A 15,492-nucleotide genomic window follows, 5' to 3' on the forward strand; every position below is an offset into this window, starting at 1 on the left:
CCAACAACTGGAATAACTTTTCTACTAATCCTGAAAATAATAAAAATTTCATGGGAATTTTAGGGCCTTGAAAAGAAAGTGTAGGCAATTTATGTTTTATATGAGAATGCAAAACACTGATATAAAAGAATTAACAGAAAATTCAAAAAGTCAAAAAGATCATTTTAAACCTGAATTTCATCAGAGAAGTTCTCTCCTTCAAAACTTAAAGGTGTGTCATCTTCTATTCTAAGTTGAAAATAATGCAGTGTATTAAAAGTTGGCCTTTATCATACACATAACTGTTTTTAAAACTGATAAACGTTACCATCTGGCCTACTCTCTTTCATCCCAACCCACCACGTACACATATTGTTTAGGGAAAAAAAATAAAGGATAACAAAGGAGCACCTTCTCTGTACTTTGAGCTCATGCATGAAGGTGGGATATAAATCAGTCAGTTTGGGCAGTGTCCTTGACAAAATAATTTGCCAAAACACACGGGGCTTTCACACAATCCCTCCCCCATTTCAACCACCGGTAACCTCATGAGAAATATAGGAAATAATATAAAATTGCTGATATATTTATTAGGACTTTTAAATATGAAAAACAAATGTTAAGGTGGAATGGGTATTTTCTTCTTTAGCACAGCACTACACCTTTCATATTGTAAATGAAGGAGTGCCATGTGCTTACCCCTGTTATAAAATGGGAAAAACAAGTGGTTGGATGTGTTTGGAGATGCTCAGTTATCCAGGTCATGGTTGTCCCAAAGGTGTTTTTTCAAGAGGCAACTAGACTGTCTTTGTTTTTCCCTTGACGTTCTGCTTCTCATCCAAGAAGCTTCTTCAGTTCTGACTGAAGAAGCTTCTTCTCAGTCAGAACTGAAGACACTTCTTGGAAGAAAAGAGAAACATCTTCAAGGAAAAACAAGTCCAGTTGCCTCTTGAAAAAGCACCTTTGAGGCAACAGGTGATTGGGTTTTTGTTTTTTGTTTGCTATTCCAGGACTGTAATGTGCAGAATGATCATTTTGGGTCTTTCTTGTTGATCAACTGGAGGAAATATTGATTAGATCATCATGATCTCTCAGTTTTCAGTGGTATGTAGGATTATGCCAGGACTGGTTTTTAAATGGGTGGGAAGGATTGGAAAGGGGAATTAGTGTTTATGAATTTGTCTTTGCTTGGACTGCTCAGGAGATTTAATCATCTTGGAAGAGATGCTATTGCTTCTGCTTACAGTGGCTTCAGAAGCAGTGGTTAATTCCTGAAGAGAAAGGAAACTTCCAGCTGCAGAATTATTCAGTTAGTGTTATGTTAGGTTTGTTGTAATGGGTGTAAATATATACACAAAATTTCAAGTGAGTGACACCTATGACCAACAGGAAAAATGAAGGTTACTGAACCTCTATGTATCAACATCAATTTATCTGTATGCCTCTTCTCCACAGTAAATCAAAACTTGGTAACCTTTACCATAACTATAAAGTGCACATTATAAAAATCCTGTTTAGCAATATTCCCAGATGATTAATGATTTCAAATGTACCCACAATCATCATTACATTATCTTTATAATATTACTAAGGCATGGGGTATCATAGTTCCACATTTTTGCTTTAGTAATCCAGAAATTAATACTGTTTACATATATAAGGTCTTGTGCATTGGTCAGTTGCATTTGCTAATTTTTTTTACCTCTTCATCCAAGCAATTCTCAGTGGCCCATTTTAATTTTACAACAAACTTGTGAAGTAATTAAGGCAAAGATATAACAACTGACCCAATACAGTGACCTTCATGGTGAAATGTAAATTTGAACAGAGAGTTCCCCAGTCCAACTCAGACATTATCAGTATCATAAAGTGTATAATATAAATAATACATTTCTAAATAAATAGGATTAATTATCAAATTAATACTGAACATTATTGCAATTCAATTCAGATCAAGCAGAAACATTTGATTGGATTGACTAATCTCGGGCCTGTTTGGAAAAATGTATGCTTTAGAAGCATCTGGTCTGAGTAAAAAATGTAAGCTGATTTTTTTATTTTATTCAGCAAGTCAAGTTGATTTCAAGATTGGATTAACGCCCTCCCTCCCTCCTCCCCCCAGTTGCAGCGCGTGCGGGACAGGAGCTCCGATGGCTTGGCACCACGTTTGTAGCGACATGGATGCCTCAGCCGGGAGACTGGCGGCTTGCCCTCACCTGCTCTGCCTCACGTGAGGCCACCTTTGACCTGCCTGCAGCCCCCCCTGCTGTTGCCCCTCCCCATGGAGAAGATGAGTTGGCTGAGCAAACTGAACCCCCGAGCGGCAGCTGGGCCGAGGACGAGCCGGGGTGCCAGTCTGCAGGGCCCGGTGATGGCGGACCCCGAAACCTGCCTGATGGTCTTCAAGAACCACTGGGCTCAGGTGCTGAGAATCCTGGAGAAGCGTGGGCCCCATGTGGCCCCGGGGGCTGCGGATGACCTGAGTGCCGTGCGCAACAACACCTACCAGATGGTGACCCTGCTGGCGGAGGAGCGCCCACGTGCTGAGCTGGCGATGGGGCCCATCCTGCAGTTTGCAGTCTCGGAGAACGTCCTGGAGCACCTGCTGGGCTGGCACCTGCAGCGGGAGGTGCCCGAGGAGCGCAAGGTGGAGCTGCTGAAGCTGTTCGAGATGCTGATCAGCCAGGCCCACCAGCCATTGCTGCACCAGAAGGGGGTGGTGGCCCCCCTGCTGCGGCTGCTGGCCCTGTGCGCCGAGCCGACCTCGCCCCTGCTGGAGACCAATCTGGTGCTACTGCTGAACCAGCTGTGCGTCTCTGTGGCCCGGGACCCCCCACTGCTGGAGCTCTTCTTCCACAGCCCCTCCGAGCAGGGACCCCCCCACCTGCTGCTCTTCTCCCTCCTCATCCCCTTCATCCACCACGAGGGGGTCGTCGGCCAGCAGGCGCGGGATGCGCTGCTCCTGCTCATGGCTGTGTCGTCCGGCAGCCAGACTGTTGCACGCTACATCACCGAACACTCCTACTTCTGCCCGGTCCTGGCTACGGGACTGAGCGCCCTCTACTCCTCGCTGCCCCGCAAACTTGAAGTCCGTGGGGACGACTGGCACTTCCTGCGCCGGGAGGACTGGATCGGGGTCCCGTCACTGGTCCTCTTCATGAACTCCCTGGAGTTTTGCAATGCGGTCATCCAGGTGGCCCACCCACTGGTCCAGAAGCAGTTGGTGGATTATATCCACAATGGATTCCTGGTGCCAGTTATGGGCCCAGCTTTGCACAAGACGTCCATAGAAGAGATGATTGCCAGCACAGCCTACCTGGACCTCTTCCTGCGCAGCATCAGTGAGACGGCCCTGCTGAAGACCTTCCTGTGCTTCCTGCTGCTCCACCACCATGACAGCAGCACCATCCTGGACACACTGGTGGCACGGATCGCCAGCAATTCCCGGCTCTGCATGGTCTCCCTTAGCCTCTTCCGGACGCTGATCGGCCTGCACTGTGAGGATGTCCTGCTGCAGCTGGTGCTGAGGTACCTGATCCCCTGCAGCCACGTCATGCTAAGCCAGAAGAGAGCGGTCAAGGAGCTGGACCTGTATGGCAAGGCTGCTGCCAAGTTCCTCTCGCTGATCCCTCGCTGCTGCTGCCCAGAGAGCCTGCCCACCCCTGAACAGGAGGAGGAACGGGCAGCCTGGTCCAAGGGCCAAGGCAGCCCGAGTGTGGACTCTTCCTCCGTGGTGACCGTCCCCAGGCCCTCCACGCCGTCTCGCATCTCCTTCTTCACCCGCCAGTCTAGCTTCAGCATGGAGGCCCCAAGTGCTACCCCCCACTCTCCAGGGACGCCCACGGGCAGCCCCGGTCACCGTCCCGGCAGGTGGGAGGAGGTCTCGGAGCTGGAAGGGAACTACCTGGAATACCTGCGGGATGCACGGCTCAACATTGACCTCTGCGTCCGTGCCTGTCGCGTCTGGTCAGCCCCCTACGATGGGGAGGAGCCCAATGCGGTCAGCTTAGCTCCTCCTCCAGGTGCCTCCTCGGCAGCCAATGCTTCCGTCCATCCCAGGGGGCCCCCGCCAGACCCTGCACCTGCTTCCCCTCGGACTAAAAAGCGGGGGGCGAGCCTAGAAGGGGCCCTTGCTGGTCTGCCACCCAGCACTGCCCCACCTGCGGACACCAAAGACAAGCACTCTCTGCTTAATGGGGCCCACGTGGACGCTGGCATCAAGAAGGTCCGCTGGTGCCCCCCGGAGGGCCTCTTGGAGAATGGGTCAGTCCCGTCACCCAACCTTTGGGAAGGTGCCTCCTGCCTGGACTTGCTTGCAGACGAGGGGCTGAGCCAGGCCCCTCTGGAGAACGGGGGGCCGGTGACGGTTGAGGACTTCCACCGGGAACTGTGTCAGCTGCAGGACGAGATGGCCAATGGGGGCCGAACTGAGGAAGACCCTGGCTCGGGCCCCCCACCTGGGCCTGAACCACTATCCCGGGAGGAAGAGGAAGCTTACCACCGCTTTTCCTCCTGCCCCGAGGGCTTGGCCCCCACCCCACCCGCTGACCCCCTGTCCCAGATCATCAGCAGCCCCGCCCGGGCCTCGGGGCAGCCTCCTAGCCAGCCATTCACAGGCCCCTTCCTGGCCATTCTGCTGGCCAAGCTGGAGAATATGCTGCAGAACTCACTCTACGTGAACTTCCTGCTGACGGGGCTGCTGGCTCAGCTCGCCTGCTACCCGCAGCCCCTCCTGCGCTCCTTCCTGCTCAACACCAACATGGTCTTCCAGCCCAGCGTCAAGTCCCTCCTCCAGGTCCTGGGCTCCGTGAAGAACAAAATAGAGGGCTTTGCGGCCAGCCAGGAGGACTTCCCCTCGCTCCTCTTCAAGGCCAGGAAGTACCTGATTGCCCGGGCCAGGCCGGATGCCCCTGACGCCACCAACCCCCTGCCCCCATTGCGCCGCCCCGAGGCCCTTGTGAAAAGCCGGAAGCCCACCATCGGGGAGCTGATCATGCGCCACACCAACAGCCCCACGCGGGCCCGTCAGGCTGCCCAGCTGGCCCTGCAGCACGTGCGTGAAGGCCAGGTGATGCAGGCGCTCTCGGGCAGCTCCCTCTTCCGCAGCTCTGCCGAGAAGCAGAGCGAAGCGCTTCGGGTGAAGAACGCCGTCTACTGCGCAGTCATCTTCAGCGAGTTCCTCAAGGAGCTGGCGGCCATCGCCCAGGCCCACGCTGTCACCTCGCCCTTCCTGCTGGAGCCCCCCCCGGAGTGACACCCCCACCGACTCTCCTGCCCGGTTGGGGTGGGACACCCACAGGGAGGCCCCTCCCTTTTTAAAACTCCATACCAGGAAATGGACCTTTTTAATTTATTGGGAATGAATGTTTTTTTCTGGAAAAAATTGTTTGTTGCAATTATTTTAATAAAAAAAAAAAAATGAAAAAAAAAAAAAGATTGGATTAACTGTCCTCCAAATGTCCACAAATTATCCCCCTCACCCCAACTTCACTTTGGCATTCTTTGGAAAATATACATTTTATTGATTATAAAATGAATCCAGTAGGAAACTACAGATACAGTGCTGCCTCTTTTTATCATACATTCTTCAAAAGGATTAGAATGCTTTTTATATGTACTAATTTACATATACGTCTATAAAGACCCTTAAATCACATTTCCCTGGAAACAAAAGCAAAGCAAAGCAAAGCAAAACAAAACAAAACAGTGTTGTCAAGGCAGACATGTAGTATTTTTTCCCATAAGCAAGCCTCTTTTCCACCACAATTTCAGATTTTTGTCATAAGAAATGTATTGTATTGTTGTAGCTTTCAGCAAAAAGGGCAACAATCTGTTTCCCCCTTCATCTTTTTGCTGAGTGCTGTGAAAAAGGCTTTATCCTTCATCAGAGGTTAGAAAAATACCGTTTTTAGAACACACAGGTCAGATAAGGCATGTCATACATCTGCTCTTCTTATTTATACCAACAGCCATGATACAGAGAAGATGCTTGAGGCACAGAAAATGATGTGATGCAAAAGCAGATTAAAAATCCCAACACACTACTGTACTTTAGGATAATTTAATAATTGTGTAACAAGAAAAAGAAAAGCAGTAATGCGAGTCATATATCACTTACTCATATTAGACGATGTCATTTTTATTAGGACCATGCCAAATTAGTGTATTATGATTGTGTAAAAGGTTTAGGTTTGTGTACGCTGTTTTCATCTCCCTCCATTTCCACAATTGGACTTTTGATGAACACAAACACAGACTATAAATAAGGCTCATAAGAAAATAGCTACATAGGTTGCTACTTATTTTCTTAATTACTTAGATTTATATCCCACTTTTCTTACCGCATCTCAAGACAATATACATTCCCTTCTCAATTCTTTACCACCACCACAACAACTTGTGCTGAAGGTTGAGCTGAGTGATTATGACTAACTCAAATCCCTACTGAACATCCACGGCTGAGAGTTAACTTGAAACTAGGTTCTAGCAGGGGTGAAATCCATCAGGTTCTGACAGGTTCTGGAGAACCGGTAGCAGAAATTTTGAGTAGTTCGGAGAAATATACTACCGGCAAATACTACCTCTGGCTGGCCCCAGAATGGGGTGGGAATGAAGATTTTGCAATATCCTTCCCCCAGGAATGGTGAGGGAATGTGGATTTTGTAGTATCCTTCCCCTGGAGTGGGATGGGAATGGATGTTTTGCAGTATTCTTCCCCTGGAGTGGGGAGGGAATGGAAATTTTGCAGTTTCCTTCCCCTGCCATACCCACCAAGCCACGCTGACCAAGCCACACCATACCCCCCAAGCCATGGCCACAGAACCGGTAGTAAAAACATTTAGATTTCACCACTGGGTTCTAGCCCAAGAGTTAAATCACTATATCCCAAGAAGTGAACAGGGAATAAATCCACGAGCAAAGAGGACTAATAGCCCTGTGAAGAATTGCATCTGCTCTGCCCAATAGAGAAAACCAAATCTCATATGACAGATTTCTCAGCCAAGAGGTCTAGACACGGAGCTGTTATTTCACTTGACAGGCAACTAAGGCTTTATAAGCCCATGTTGCTATATGCAACCATGACTTATAAATGTCCACAGACCTTGAGAATAAATTATGCTCAAGCATTACTTTTTCACCTTGCCATTAAAAACAGCACTCAAGATGTCTCTCAGTAAAGTACAAATACAATGAGAGTTATATTTAGAACAATAATACATTTCATATGAAAGCATGTGGGATTCTCATTGTAAAAAGAAAATCCCATTACTCTTTCCCACTCAGACCATTTGGCCCCAGGACACTTTTATAAATCAATAAGGGAACAGACAAGTACACTTGTAATAAGTCTCATCACTCCAGAGAGCCCTCTCCAGTCACAGGCTTGAAAAAGATATATTCTAGTTCATCAAGCAGGCCAGTCAAAGTTTCAGTAGCCAAGGCTACAGTATATCAAACATGACATTCATGCCACAACAGATATAAGCAGTTTTATTGAACTTTGTTTACAATGGGCTTTAAATACTTTACATTTTTCTTTCCTGGAACATATTCTATTGACTAGTGCAGGGGTCTGCAACCTTAAATACTCAGAGCCATTTGGACCCGTTTCCCACAGAAAAGAAAACACCGGGAGCCACAAAACCTGGTTGGGCGTGGCCAACTCGATGTCACTCACTTCCACCAGTCACATGACCCCCCCCAGCCACACCTACCCAGCCAGTCATTAGGGCAGAGAACCAGCTATTAAAAAACACCAGGAACCACAAAATCCTTTTAACATATCTCTCTCTCTCCCTTCCCTCCCTCCCTCTCCTCCCCCCCTCTCTCTGTATCTCTCGATGGCTCTCTCTCTCCCCCACTCTCTGTATCTCTCTGTCTCTGCCCTGGCCGCTTTTCCATCCCCCGCAGTCGCCCTTACCTTCTCAGGCGAGGAGTGACTGGGAGGGGAGGGCAAGGGGTGGGGCCAGCCAGTGGTGGGATGACCTGACAGGAAGCCACAGCAGAGGGCCCAAAGAGCCGCATGTGGCTCCGGAGCCACAGGTTGCTGACCCCTGGACTAGTGGGAAAAACAGGTCTATTAGACAACTCTGAGAAGATGCAGCAGTAATGGCATATGTCTATGGAGATTCTAAGTCATCCAGGTCAAGGTTGTCCCAAAAGTGCTTTTTCCCAAAAGGCAACTGGATTTTGTTTTTTCTTTGAAGACTTTTTTTTATCCAAGAAGCTTCTTCATTCTTCACATCTTCAAGGGGGAAAAAAGTGCAGTTGCCTTTTGGAAGAAACCACTTTTGGAACAACAGTAATGGCAATGAATAATTTCTTTGCAATTAACACTATTTTAGTGTCTACATGTCCCATTGTTGCTTTAACTATTTTCCTCTTTTTGATATTCCACTTCAGTTTTGAAAATTGGGCAGTCTACATTCAAAGGGAGAAAGAGGGTATTTATTCATTCTAGAAAGCCGAGAAGAGTTTTGACAGAGTGACCTGTAAAGGTGACAGAAAAACCAGCCCAAAGTGCCATAGAATTATTTGGATCCACCAAATTCTTGGGGTTAGTCAACTTGCCACCAGACATTATGAGTCTCAGTTAATCTCAACTCCACTAGACAGTGATTTATCGTAACTGAGTTGTTAAGACTTCCTCTCACATATTATTACCATCTCTCCCAACTGAGAAAACCAGATCTATACACTACCAACAAAATGGAGGCATGTTGAAATTTTAGGAAGAAGAGTCCAGCAACCCTTCAGAAACAAATACTATTGGAAATGAGTGAATTGCAGAATCACTATAAAATGATAAAGTGATATCGTTAAAAAAATGATATAGCATTTTTTCAGACATAAGCTACTGGTAAAAAGATGTGGTGCCTATAAAAAGGTGTCTGATACATGCTCCTATGCAATGTCAAGTAGTTCCTTCAAACATTTTGCTCAATCTTAATAATCTAAAACAGGGGACTCAAACTCAAGTCATCACGGCAGCGTCACGTGACGTATCGGGACTTTCCCCCCCTTTGCTAAACTGGACATGGGTATGGCCAGCATTTGACGCATCCGGCCCGTGGGCCGGGAGTTTGACAGCCCTGGTCAAAAAGATTTAGAAGCAGAAACATTAATTGGAACAAATATTTTACATTAAATATCCAGATCTGCTAAGCTTTCCTGTGGCCAGTAGATGGCAGGAACTCCTTCCAAAAGCTACTACATCAACTACTTCATTATCTCTAAAGCAACAGTGAAGGGTTCCTTTGAGCTCTCATCTTGATGTGTGTCATGTGTGCTGGAGAGGAATCAGTCTGTAAGAGCAAATCAAGATGAACCGGAACAGCAAATATTGACTGAAATTAAGGCTGTTCGCATACTGGTTTTATTTTCAGATGACATTGTACTGCTTATTTCTAAACCTCACACTACTATTCCTAGGTTGATGCAAATGATAGCTGCCTTTTGTAAAACAGCAGGGTACCTTATTAACTGCTACAAATCAGAGTTGATTTCAATAGGTGAAAATTTGGTAACCCATCTATTTAAGGAATATCCATTCTATATTCCATTCATCAAATATTTTGATATGTGTATACAAAAATATATAAATTCAGCTAGTAACATGTATTATAAATTAATATATATATTAAATGGGTATCTTCAGATTATACTGTATATATATATATATATATATATATATATATATATATATATATATATATATAATTTATTTATTTATTGGTTCGATTTATATGCTGCCCTTTTCCGGAGACTCAGAGCGTCTTACAATGCATTAAGCAATAGCCTTCATACCTTTGTATATACCTGCTTAATAGGGCTTTCCCCCCCCCCAAGCGGTGTTCTTTTTTATACAAAGTCACCTTATTGCCCCCACAATCCGGGTCCTCATTTTATCTACCTCGAAAGAATGGAAAGCTCAGTCAACTTTGAGCCTGGTGAGATTTGAACTTGCAGTAATTGCAGGCAGCTGGCAGCTAAGATATGGGGTATCTTCAGATAGATAGTAATCATTAAACCTCAATTTTTCAGAAAGGTTAAATGTTCTCAAAATGAATATTATTCCCAGATTATTTTATATTCTGAGAGGAATTCCTGTTCAAATATCTGGAAAATATTTTCAGAAAATAAACTGGAAAATTTTTATGGGGTTCTTTGACTCTATGAATATCATTACAAAAAGTGCAATTAGCAATTCATGAACAAGAGTTCAGTTTTCCAGATTTGGAGCTGTATAAGCTTACTTATTGTCAAAAATTAAATATTGGAAGCCAACAATTGATATTAATTTCCTGATTTGGGCAACTCTGTAATGTCCATATACAGGTAGTCCTTGACTTACTACCACAATTAAGCCCCAAATTTCTTTTGTTAAGTGAGACATTTGTTAAGTGAGTTTTGCCCCATTTTACAACCTTTCTTGCCACAGTTGTTAAGTGAAACACTGCAGTTGATAAATTAGTAAGCTGGTTGTTAATTTAATCTGGCTTCCCCATTGACTTTGCTTGTCAGGAGGTTGCAAAAGGTGATCACATGACCCTGGGACACTATAACGGTCATAAGTATGAACCAGTTGCCAAGCATTTGAATTTTGATCACATGATCATGGAGATACTTCAAAGGTCATAACTCTGAAAAATGGTCATAAGTCACTTTTTTCATAACTTTGAATGATCACTAAATGAACTGTTGTAAATTGAGGGCTACCTGTGTAGCACCTTTAGTGGGAGGGAGAGTATTAGGATATAAATACATTTAAATTCTCATATTTCTGAAAACAATTACATCATTTTGGAAGCTATGGAATGTAATGTCTAATAAAAACGGATTCAAACCTTTCCCTCATGCTAAACTGATTTTATACAGAATTATAACATTAACAATTGGGGAAAAGATGGTGATGTGGAAAAATTGGATGAAAGTGGGGATATTTATTTTCAACCATTGATAAATGATGAAGATGGATTGTATGATGAAGAGAATGACTAGGATGACCTGATAGCAATCTTATCAATATTTGAGGCTGTCACAGAGAAGTGGGGATCCATCTATTCTCCAAAGAACCTGATGGCAGGACAAGGAATAAAGGGTGAAACATTATTAAAGAGAGATCCAACTTAGAATTAAGGAGAAATTTCCTGAAGTGAGAACAATTAATCAGTGGAATGGCTTGCCTTCTGAAGTTCTGGTTGCTCCATCACTGGATGTTTTCAAGAAGAGATTGGAAAACAATTTGTCCAAAATGGTAGAGGGTCTCTAAGTAGGGGGTTAGACCAGAAGACCTCCAAGGTCTTTTCCAACTCTGTTATTTTATGTTAAGATGAATTTTTAATACATGCTGTCCTGAGAGATAATTACAATCCATCAGGTATACTTTAGTGGCAATATTTACAGTGATAACATTTGTTAACAACATTGTTTAAACAGCAGTATTTTTAGCTTCTGAACCTGAGATACTAGAACAACTGGTTCAATCTTTTAAAACTAAAAAGCCTGCTATTAGTTTTTATAGATAATTTGTTATCAATAAATCTATTTGGCATACAGAAGTTAAGAGAAGAGTGGAATAAAGAATTAGAGGACTCTATCCTGTTTTGCCTAGAAAATGGGAAGAGTGTCTTAACTATTATAGCAAGAATGTCAATAGGCCTTAAACTACCACTTATATAACAAAAGAATATTTAGAATGTATTGGATTCTATTACATTTGTATAGAAAAAGGTTGTCTAGAACAGCATTTCATTGGAGATGTAATAACGACAATGCTTCTTTAAAATACATGTTTTCACAATGTCTTATACTTACTAAGTTTGGGGAGAAAGTAGTGGACTATATAAATGTGACTGTGTGACAAATGCTAAACCTTTCAAAGGATAATATTCTGCAGGACCCAATCTAAGGACCAGAAATTTAGTGTTGTGACCCCGACTCCCGAGCCTGTCCTAACAGAGGAAGAGGACTCAGAAGGTGATGGGGAGGAACTGACAAGGCCTCCCTCTCCAGGACCCTCCTCTCTGGCAATGCCTCAGGTTTCATCTGAAGGCCAAGAGGAACAGCCTGGGATATGCCAGGAGGAAAGCATATCGGAACAACAGATAGGGAGCGAGGATGGTGAATCCTGGCTTGATTCCAGGCAGCGTCGGAGGGAGAAGCGTGCGCAGCAACGAAAGAGGCATGGGAGGGCCAGAGATTGAGCTGAGTCACTGAGCCACACCCCACAAGGAATAAAAGTGGATGTGATTGCTCTTCAGGCTTTGTGACTGAGGTCAAAGTTAAAAACCTGAGAGTCACATCGCGTTATCTGGAATCTGGCTTGTACATATTTGGATTGGACCTTGGCTAACTCTTGCTTCATGGATTACTTTTTGCTACTGGACCGGACTGAGAATAAACTCCCTGTTGCTTACTGTGAGTGAAAACTAACTTGGCAGGCATTACGCAGTTTACTGCCAAAACTATAAGCTATTATTAGTGACTACACTGGGTTTCTAGAGCTCCGAGCAAGAAGTCTTATAGGAATTATCCTATTAATCTGCCATGCCACTTCTCTTTCTGGCTGCACATTCACTGTTCTGGTTGTTCCTTTATCAGCTGTTGATCAACATGCCTTCTTTGTTCTTTCAGCATTTTTAAAAGCATTGTTTGTTTTCACTATTCTACCTACCCTGTGACAATCTTGGTAAATGTCTCAGAAAATAAAAACAAAAATAATTGCTTGCCCTCTTTCCTTGTACCTGGACAGTATCTAGTTCCCCCTCTTGACCAAATGAATATTCAGCTTTGGAAAAGAGAATGCTCTCTTCTCACAAGAGAAGGGGGAAAAGTGTGGGTTTTAAAAAAAAGCTTCTGGAATGTCTGAGAAAGACTGTCAGGTTGTTACATCCTCCCACAAACATTTCCAGAAGAGTGGGAGGATGAAAAGCACTTGGGAACTTTGTGTGTATATGTGTGTTTGTGTATGTGTGTAACAGGGATTGAGAGTTACAAGAAGAAAATTTTTGACTGCCTTGAAATGTTTTTAAAGAATTATCAAGGATATACTTACCTAATTTAATAAATACTCATCTGCAAAATAAAGGTCCAATTGAAGTTTTAAAATGGAAATTTAAAAAACATTTTGTTGGGCAGTTCTGTACAGTATCAATTATACATATCAATTTCTTCGTTACTGTGAATTGGATTGTAAAATAAATCTAAATAATTCTGCATCTTTGGGCAATAGTAATTGTTTAACACTCCAAATTTAAAAACATCTAACAAATCATAAAATTTGCTTGGGTAACCTGAGTAGTAAAGACACATAGTTATCAATGGACATTCCGTGGTTTCAACAAAAAAGGCATTGGAAGTGTGTTACTGTGTCAAAAAAGGAGACACGTTTTAAGTTTATCTGCCTTATAGGCCAGAAAAATCATATATTTTCAGCACCTTGGAGAGCAGCCATATAAAGAGGCTACTGTTTACAGAATGTTGCATTTTTCTACCAACTAAGCAAACCAGATTTGTATGCAAGTGAGGGTAGTTAAGGGTAGTTTACAAATTTTCTATGGAAGCACGGAGAAAGATAAGAAAGACTCTCTCTCTCTCCCTCCCTCCTTCCCTCCCTCCTCTCCACATCTGGAATTTATTTGTTATTTTTTCTTGTTTAAAGGATAGTATAATAATTAACAACAACAACAACAACAACAACAACAACAGTACATATCTTTACTTCAGCAAAAAGCCTATTTACTATACTACCACTTTAGTCATTAAAAGCAACTCTCTAAAAATATCTGTGATAGATTAGAAAGAAATGTGTGGAAGCTGAAAGTTACTGAAATCAAGGCTATGGTACTTTAGGAAGAAATAGGTATGTCTCAAAAGCGCACATTAATAGTTATGATACAGTAGGATTTATGGATTTTATTTATGACCTCTAACTAGCAATTTTATTTCCTGACCTTCACAACAATCTTGTTTATTCCCTTCCCAACCTCCTTCCCTATCCCTCTACAACTATATGTACTTATAAAAATCTCATTCAGACATCACTTCTCCATCCATTAGATGAAGTGGACAAGATCTGCAAAAGCTTCAACTGGAACAAAATTAAATTGGTTAGCATTTAAATATCGATAACATTATTTTTAAGGGCATTCATATGTTCTTGAGCTTTGGCTCCAAGTCAATTGGGCTAATAGAGACGATAAGTGGTGACGTCTAGAACACTGGCTTGATACTCATTGGACACTCAAGAGTTCTTATACAACTAGTAAGTTTTGATGTATGAATAACAAGCTGTTTCTGTAACAAAGGTTTTTTCCCCTTGCTATTTACTCAAGGGAATGAACCTGATTCTATCTTGTTTTCAATATCACCTAAGGCTTAGCTTATGTGCTGACAGGAAAATATCTTGCCTATGCAAGAAGCTTTTGACTTTGGAAACAAGCTGCAGAATAGTGCTTAAGCACTGAAGTTATACAAACTATTCAATGACCCACAGTTTTTCAGTATTTTTAAGGTTATAGTTGAAAACTGCATAATGCAGCTGTTTGGGATGTTTGTTTCTGAGCCTTTCATTTATTTTTGTTATTATCAGCTGCATATGTGTCCTGGGGAGGGGAGAGTTGAGAGAAAAAGAGAAGAAACACATCCCTTTTCACACCATTGTTATTTTGCTTACAGGGACAGTTTTATAGATATATTTATGAAATTGTCCGAGAAACAAATCCAGTAACCTTGTTCTATTTATGCAGTTAAGGGATAACAAATATGCAGTGATATGAGCAAGCAGCAGGATTCATTTTTCAAGACAAACATTCTGAAAGTGCATATCACAGCCTCTAGCTGAGGCTCATCCATCCTTGGAAACAAAGAGCTGGCTATAAATATTGGCTCAACATTTTATGTAAGTCTACCTCTCCCAGGTTTTGCAGTGTTCTGTTTGTCTTTTTTTCCCTATCATTAGATACTGCTGGAATATTGGACCAGAACTAAAATCCCTGGTTAGGAAGACCAGAAAAATAATGACTAATAAGTTATGTCCTTTGTCCATGCAGCAATGTTGACAGAGTAACTATCAAGGAAAATAGGTGGATGTGGAATGCTACTAGTACAGTAGACAGTTGAAGAAGATGGAAAAAGGCATTGGAAGAATATCTGAAGGACAAAGAAGAAGATGCATTTAAGCTAGTATCTCATGAAGACTTACTGAATTCTGGACTGACCAAATGAAGAACAGAATGGAGGCGTGGGAAGACAAATCATTATTACATGGCCAGTACATGAAAAAAATGAGCAGGGAAAACAGGTGATAACAAGATCTGGCAATGGCTAAGAGCAGGAAAGTTGAAGAATGAAACAGAAGGGCTAATTCTGAATGCACAAGACCAAGCCTTAAGCACATACAAAGCCAGAATTGAAAAGACAGCAACAGATAGCAAATGCTGCCTCTGCAAAGAAGCTAAAGAAACAGTAGACCACCTGGTTAGCTATCTAAGCTAATAGCTATAGCTATTG

The 15,492-nt window shown here is 43.0% G+C and overlaps 1 protein-coding gene across 1 annotated transcript; it reads left to right on the forward strand.

Annotated features, from left to right (window-relative positions):
• Window positions 1-2,258: 2,258 nt before the first annotated feature.
• Window positions 2,259-5,315, forward strand: LOC139316278 (FHF complex subunit HOOK-interacting protein 1B-like). Its single transcript, XM_070942899.1, has one exon. It carries the CDS (start codon window positions 2,261-2,263, stop codon window positions 5,231-5,233), a length of 2,973 nt encoding a protein of 990 aa, XP_070799000.1. The 5' UTR covers window positions 2,259-2,260; the 3' UTR covers window positions 5,234-5,315.
• The last annotated feature ends 10,177 nt before the right edge of the window (window positions 5,316-15,492 follow it).

This window comes from Pituophis catenifer, unplaced genomic scaffold (assembly GCF_029215685.1).
Source record: "Pituophis catenifer annectens isolate HBS135680 unplaced genomic scaffold, rPitCat1.0.hap2 SCAF_4, whole genome shotgun sequence".
Classification (NCBI taxonomy): domain Eukaryota; kingdom Metazoa; phylum Chordata; class Lepidosauria; order Squamata; family Colubridae; genus Pituophis; species Pituophis catenifer.